General features: G+C 32.8%; 1 protein-coding gene across 1 annotated transcript; it reads left to right on the top strand.

Moving 5' to 3' along the window:
- Nucleotides 1-1,661: 1,661 nt before the first annotated feature.
- Nucleotides 1,662-2,204, top strand: LOC116209143. The gene has a single exon (XM_031542699.1). It carries the CDS (start codon nucleotides 1,662-1,664, stop codon nucleotides 2,202-2,204), a length of 543 nt encoding a protein of 180 aa, XP_031398559.1.
- The last annotated feature ends 6,198 nt before the right edge of the window (nucleotides 2,205-8,402 follow it).

Raw genomic sequence — 8,402 nt, 5'->3', positions numbered from 1 at the left:
AAGAAAATTAAGTTTCTACAATTGAATTTAATGTATATAGCCAACTCTTTAATTTCTAAATGCTAAATTAATATGTAATACACGCTTAAATATGAAAGTTAATTGTAAATTTGTCACTAAACCATTTAATATTAGTCTAAAGTCTAATGTATTAAATTTTATTATTTGGAATTAAAATTAATCATTGAAAATGCTTATTGTTCATAAGAAGTAAATTTAGTTTTAAAATATTACTATATGTAAAAAAATATGTGCATTGCTTGGAGACTGAAAACTAATATTATACATATTAGGGTAAAAAGATACTTTTGGTCATCAACTTTTGGCAATTCTACCATTTTAGTCCTAAACCTTTCTTTTGGCTAATCTTGTCCTCAACCTTCCACATTTTTGTCACTTCAGTCGTATCGTCACTTTTTTCGTTAACGGATGCTGATGTGGATTTTAATTAATTTTCAAATTTTAAAAGAAAAATAAAGAAAGGGTTTGGCTGAAGGAAATCAAAGAGGGAGGGAGAGGCTAGGTCAATCGATCGGTCTTAACCCCACCTCTAAGTTTGTCGGTGTCCCTAGAGGATGCCGGCGACCTCCGATGTGGAGTTGAGGCCGCTGGCTGAAGCCCACGGCTCCTCCCTCCCTCTCTGATAGTTCCATTCCCATCCTCCATTTCTTTTTGTTTTTATTTTTTGAAAATTGAATTTTTATTTTGAAAAATTATTAAATCAATATTATGTGACATGTGGCTTTTTCCTATTGGCTTCAAAATCCACGTCAACATCCTTTAACAGAAAAGTGACAGTAGGACTGAAGAGGCAAAAGTATGGAAGATTCAGGACATGATTGGCAAAGAAAAAACTTAGGACAGAAATGTAAAAGCAACAAAAATTGAGAATCAAAAGTGTTTTTTTTCCCTATTTGTAACAGTATAAAAAATTACCAACATGAATTGGTTCAGATATTCACATTTGTTCATCTTAAATAAGGTCTTAGATTCGAGTCTTGTAAATAGAGAAATTAATACTGTGAGAACTTTATGGCTTAGTAGGTCAACCTGACTTGATTGGATTAGTATATTGGGCTTCTGGATACCAAGTTCACACAAAATGTAGCCTTTCACCCAAAAGAAAAGGAAAAAAAGGATTGAGAGCCTGTGTATAATCATTATATAGTTTTTAATGCTAATCCATATTGGAAAATATTGTATAACCAAAAGTGATTACACAAAATTTCTGCATAATTGGAAAAATTATCAAGCTCAATAATATTGCACCCGAATTGCTGAGGATACAGTAAGCGATATCCTTCTATCATCTTATCCTATTGCTTAGTCATGATCCATAAATAGGATAATATTTCTTCTATTTCTTATCATTCACGAACTTACCAAAACAATATATATATATTTTTTAAATCACCTTATGGTATTTTTATTTCTCACTTTCATTAGATGAACATATATAAAAATAAAAGAAAAAAGCATATATAAATCTCATACTGCCGTAATTCCTCGATCCTTTTATTGATTAGCTTACTAGCAATGCAAATATTTTCTTGAACTTTCATGTATATAAAAAACACCCCAAATCTAGCTGGAGGTCTCCATAAAAAAGAAAAAACCTAGCTAGGTTTGCCCTTCTTGTTCAGTGCTCGAAACCGACGCTCATGGCTTCTCTTCGTCCATTCTCGTTGTTCTTCCCTCTTGCCACTGTCCTCCTCTGCATTTCCCCTATTATCTGTGACACTAACATAGAAGATATGATCACAAGGATCTGCCGCCAAATGGAGGAGTTCGGCTTCTGCTACAATACGTTCCATGAGAACCTCGACTCTCGATCGCCCGACTTAAAAACCCTAACTCAGATCACAATCGACCAGTCGATTGTCAATGCGACAAACAGCCACTACTACGCTGCCCTCCTGCTTCATAATGCGCCTGAGGGTCCAGACAAGTATGCTCTCATGGCATGCGAGAACGCCTATGCGCTCATCCTCCGGCAGTTCCAAGAAGCTTCTGGTTACTTTAACAACGGGGATTATCAGAGTGTGGTCGATGCTGAGAGGGTAATGCCCCGAGCCCTAGGGAGCTGCACCTCCTACTATATCACGCCGCCATATCCTGCGAACCCCCTCGCAGACCGGAACAGGCAGATGAGGATTCTCATAACCATGTCTATTGTGACAGTTCATTACCTAGTCCAACCGTGACATGAATTAATTCTTTCCTATTCCAGTTTTATGTGCAGGAAGTTGAAGTAGCATATATGTATGATAGTAGATACATATATTAAACAAAAACAAAATGCACATTGGAGGGAATAGAATTACATTGATGTACGGACGTCCAGAGGAATGTAAACGATACTTGCTTCTTAACATTGCTAAGTCAAATAAAATAATCCAGACTATGAAATATAGTTGGCTAATAAAGTAATAATACCGAAAATTTCCTTTTCAATATCTCGAGAATTCATAAAACAATTAAACCTCGTCCCTCCATTTCCCGAGGAATCCACGTGTTGCACCCTCAAATTTGGCTCAATTTTTCATTGTTTTACCCCAAGTATTGTGTTTCAAGTATGAAGGCAATGTTAGGATGCATGATTGGTGTGGTTGGTGTAGTGGTTCAAGCCCAATGCCCGTTTCTAGCACGTCTAGGGTTCGGTCTTTGGGAATGGCTTTTTTCACCCTTTTATTTCCCTCATTTAATTGAAAAAAAAAATTCCCTGCCCACCCTCCCCCTTTTACCCTTTCTTCTCTTTCAAAATTTTTGTTCCTCCTCTTTTTACACTTTCCTCTCTTTAAAATTTTTGTTCTACATTGTATTTCACCGATGAAAAAAATTGTTATATATATTATATATACAATGAGCTCTAGATTTCGCATGACTAATTCTATGTGAATATCCTACAAGTCAGTTTGACAAATCTAGCGCAAATCGTGTAGGGTTTTCAATAGTGAGCATCACGATATATGGCATTTAGATTGATTTGAACTTAAATTTTCACGAAAGAAGTCACACCCATTAACCACCATGTGCCTATCCCTATAAAAAATATTACCGCTAAACTCTTTTTAATTTATTTCTACATTTAAGTCCTTTTTGTTCTATTTATACTTTGTAAGATTTGAGTATGCTTTTCGAGGGAAATTAACTCAAATTATACGTTATTTATAAATAAATAGTGGTATAATATAAATATATATATATTAAAATAATATTATCAATCAAATAAAATTATTTAGACATATAGCATACTTATATAGTATATATATATATATAAGTTATGCCCTTCCATGTATAAATTATTTCCTCCACGTCTATATGTTTATTGAATTAGGATAGTCACAAAATTATATTGCTCTATCTATTTGAAAATAAGGTTCACTATATTAATTTGTTAATATTTTTTTGATATTATTATTAATATCCCTTATCACATTTCGATTATGTGAAATTATTATTGTTGATTGAAAATTCTTTTGGAGATCCACCGCATCGCGCGGCCTCCGCCCTAGTGCAATTTATTCCAATAGATTGATACCTGATTATGATTTTTTTTTAATGAAAACCTGACTATGGAATTTCTTCAAGTATATATCCTATGTTTTGACCACCAATTAATCATCCTATTAACTTGACATGTATATAGATATTTATCATAAGTAGCATCCAAGAAAGCCTAAAAACTTTTTAAAAGGATTATATAATCATCTCGCAACTTTGATTAGTCCTTATGAAATTTTATATTTGCTGCCAATAAAGGTATCTTCTGCCACTACCGCCTAGTATCTTAGATGATTCCTTAATCATGTTAAGGTGATGAGACATAAAAAAAAGTTCTTATTAACAAATTTACTGTTAATAACTGCGCATTGAACATCATATTCGTTTGTTTATGCTATCTTGCTAGTACTTTATGTGACTAGAAAAAATACTGAAAATTTTCTCTTATCTATTATTATTATATATGAGTAGTAGATTTTCGTCTAATTTTTTCTTTCCGATTTTACCCTTATTACATATGTTTGAATTTACAATAACCATAGGATAAAAGATAAAATGATAAAATCACAAAAACAACTATCCTCTGTCTCTTCTCCACGGATCTCATTTCCCTTATTTTCTCTCCACTCTCAGCCCTTTCTCTTTACGTCACTTTTCTTCAGAATTTTATTATTTTTCTCCTCTCTCACCCCTTTCTTTCTACGTCACTTTTTCCTTTTCAGAATTTTTCTATTTTAGTCCTGCCCGCAGGCACACGTCTGGTATCTTATGCATAAGCTGCCATCCTTGATTGGAAGCTGCCACCCTGATTGGATGCAATATTATCCCAAGCCTCAACTTTTTCTTCCTCAAATCTAGAGTCACTGTCTCACCAAAACTACAGATATATATTTGCTCTACAATTTCATCTATTACATATGCCAACCTAGGTTCTCCTTGTTTTCGAAGTAATTAAATATTAATGTGGATAAAAATTGTAGAGGAAAATAGAGCACCAATAAGGATAAAAAAAATATTTTGTGAGGGAAACAGAGCAACAATAAGTAAAAAATGACTTATTTCAGTTAGTCAAATTTTTTTGCTTATTACGTATTGAGTATTTTTTACTCAACAATTAAGTAGATGAGACCATTATCTTTCATGTTTCTCTTTCTTTCCTATTCATTTTCCCATATAATTAACTTTTAAGCACTTATTTAATTAAATTGTAATCAAACACAACCTAAATTTCCATGCAACATGTCTCCATGTAGATTAATTTTAACTCACACAGTGCACTGGTCTTCAACTACATAAGAATGCATATGTGTACTATGTAAGTGGACCCTAATGATACTTCCTGACTTTAGAGTTTATACACAGATTTTGACACTTTGGCATATCCCTATATCAATAAGAACATTAATTTCATGTACATATAAATATATACATATTTTTTTTTGAGTATGCAAAACTGGTATTCGAAATATTCAAGGTTCAAGACTAACCGGGCCCATTAAAGGATAATGTCCAAATTCGGTTAATAAAAAAATGTTTCTCATTTTTATCGCTATGATTATGAATCTAGTACAAGAATATGTAAAACGAAATAGAGAGGAACGTGTGTCTTACTAGTGAAGATTCAACCTAGACTATACTTTTGGTTCTAAGGTGGCTATCTATTATGCCAATACAGTAAGGCGTGTTTGGCAGCAAGGAATGGGTATTCCCAATCTGGGTCAATTCTATTCGGATTACCCATGCCATGGTTTGGTTGCATAAAGTATCTAAAATGAGTATTTCGGATTTACTCTCAATTCTGAATGCATCACGCCAACAACACCCATAATCTATTTCCTCTCATCTACAAATTATGAAATTTGTGATTAATTTTGAAATAAGTGATTATTTTTTAAGTTTTTGATAGAAAAGTCCAGTAATACTAATAGAATGAATAATTAGGTGAATGTAGAATCAATGTTTTCAAACATAAAATTAAAACTAGCAATTTCACACACACGTGGAACAAGATTTGAAATTACTATGTTTTATTATTTAATTAAAATAAATTAATCTTTTTAAAATATTTAATTTTTTTATTATTATAAACTTAGATTTAGATAATGTTTGAGTTACCTTTGAATAGAAAATATATACTAAATATACTAAAATTGTTGTGAGGACAGGTGTCCTATAGTTCCCAATAAATTTTGAATATTTTCCATCTTTGTCCCTTCTTTTGATTAATTCTCACATCCTCCACAAAAATTTCAAAGTTGATATAACTTAACTTCATATAGATTTAACTAATTATATTACTACCTATTAAAATAGAGTAGAATACCATTTTGATACTCACGTGCATATTTATTTTCCTCAAAATAATATCATGCATAAGTTTTATTTATATAAAATTAGTAGAGAATGAAACAATGAATTTGAAAATATTATAAAATTAGTTGATTTTATTAAATTTGTTGATGAACTCAAGCATCTATGTATTTTGGAAATATTGTCGAAGTAAATTTTGAATCTTATGTTACATTTGGTATTATATAATAGCATAGATGTTTCGCACAACAAATAATGATATAAATTAATTTATAATATAGTTAATACAAAATATTTGTGACTAGAATAAATATTTATATAATTCATTTCTTCTTTCTTCCCTTTTCTAACTTATTTTCTCCATTTAAATTCTTCCACCTCTCAATATAAAAAGATAACTGAGAAATTAAATTTGTTTAAATAAATTTTCACCAAATACTTAAAAATAAAAACTTGTAATATTCTTTAGTTTTCAAATTTCGTTAATATATATATGTATGTAAATATTTAATATTTCATGTATTATATCCAATCATTGAAGTTTTATTCACTAAATTAATGTATCATAAACTAATTGATAGTGTTCAATTATTTTTTTTTGGTTTTAGAGAAACTCAATATTTCGTGTTTAAGACAGCATAATGGTGTAATAACAAATATAATATAATACTTATGCATTGTAATCGGGTTGCAGCAACGAAGTGCGAGCTCCCCTGGTTAAATTGATGAGTATTCCCTACGAAAAAATCCTTTCTTTCAACTAATAAAATACTTTATTAAAGTAATACTAAATTCATAATTTATGCAAATAAGAATAGTGAAATCGAGCTCATAAGTTTTTCGAAAAGAGAACCAAAAATTCGCTGGGGGCCTCATCCTAGGGGTTGGCGGCAATAGGCGAAGCCACACCCCAACAAGGGCTGAGGATGGGTGTTAGTTTCTTTTTTCATTTATTTTTTTTTCTTTTATTTATTTTTTTTCTCTGAGTTGCAAGTTACTCTACATGCATTTTTAATACATATTAGTTAAAAAGGCATTGCACGTGGAGTATACGTACAAATTTCAAAGGGTACTTTTTTTCCCCTAAATCCATGCAGTTAAGTATCACATCACAAATTAACTAATTAGACAACGGGACCATAAAGGTTGCGTTAGTCATTGTAATATTTTGATATATAGAAATAGTGATGAAAAATTATGATTTTGGAACCGTCAGTTTTGTAAAATTTGCAACCTCGCACTGTGACATGAAGTGCCATAAAAAATTGCAGTTGTCCTGTTTAAGACAAACTGCATATTTTAAACTAGTTTATATCATTACCATGGTAAAATAGAAAAATGAATATCAATGAAATAATATAATATCATCCTTGTTAAATTTATGCAATAAATTCATATACATCATGTCAATTATTAATTTTATATCTATATATAAAAAAAATTAAATTTCTGAAAATTCAAAATCTTTTATTTCTATTTGATGAGAGAATGATAATTATAGAATAATTTTTATAATTTAATATTTGCTTGTTCTTTATTCTTCTAACATTACATAAATTAAATTTCATGAATTTGAATAATTTTATATTGTGCGGACTCGATTTTCGTTGCTTCGGGGCCCGCATGCGTGCGATCGATCGCTCAGCTTGGGAGTGTTGACCTTATCGGGGACGCGTGACGGACACGCATGAGAAGAGGTCGTCACTACTTATTTACGACCCGGAGGTCGAGGGCCGGTGAGTTGTCCAGATCTATGGATAAAGGATACACCTAGTTTACTAAGGCATATGGTCTTGCAGAACCCGAAGTTCCAAATTTGGAGGTTCTGTTACGTGTGAGCTATATCCCGTACGTCCTCTCATTACTCTAATCTATCTGGGATTTGCCGTTTTTATTCATTTACGGTTTGATTTAATTGCGTTCATCTTACTCATTTTGACACTGCAAATTTGTAGGAGCAATCAATCCGGTTTAAGAGGTCGAAAGAAAATCGGATCCTCGGGTCAGGGTATCGATCCACCGTCCTCGCATCTCGACTCACCGGAACGCGATGGGCCGTTCACCGTGTGGACCAGTTCCGTGACTCATGTGGTCCCACTCATCTCAGGGACCTGTAAACCAACTCGACCAATTCCGACTCTCTGACTCCACGCTTGTCGAACAGGATGGTTATATAAATAAAATGTACAAATAAATTCTTCACAATGTACTCTCGAATGAATAAATACAAATTACAACAAATGAATCCCGGTTAACTCACGTTCGGCCAATATTCCACTCATGCTCACCGTGTGGTTTGAACGACCGAAACCAAAATTAAAACAACACAGGCTTGTGAGAGCCGGAGATCGGGTCCGATCGAGCCGACGAATTTCAAGAGGACAGACTGGTCCTCAAGATAGCCATGGGACCGATCGAGCTCCCGAGTAATTGCCTAACTTCATTTCACGTGTCCTGATCCGGGTCATCCTTCGCATAGATACTAAACGGGTCAAGACAGTGACTCAAGGCGAGACTTCATTTCGCACTCAATATGCGGGGGCGTTGGACCCCATGTGTATGTTATCCTATGGGCACAGGCTCGAACC

This window comes from Punica granatum, chromosome 5, assembly GCF_007655135.1.
Source record: "Punica granatum isolate Tunisia-2019 chromosome 5, ASM765513v2, whole genome shotgun sequence".
NCBI classification, from domain to species: domain Eukaryota; kingdom Viridiplantae; phylum Streptophyta; class Magnoliopsida; order Myrtales; family Lythraceae; genus Punica; species Punica granatum.
Note: the sequence above shows the minus strand (reverse complement) of the source record. Positions and strands in the feature narration are given on the sequence as shown.

Excerpts from the sequence above, each read along its gene's own strand:
- LOC116209143 (XM_031542699.1), top strand. The coding sequence starts at position 1,662 with ATGGCTTCTCTTCGTCCATTCTCGTTGTTCTTCCCTCTTGCCACTGTC.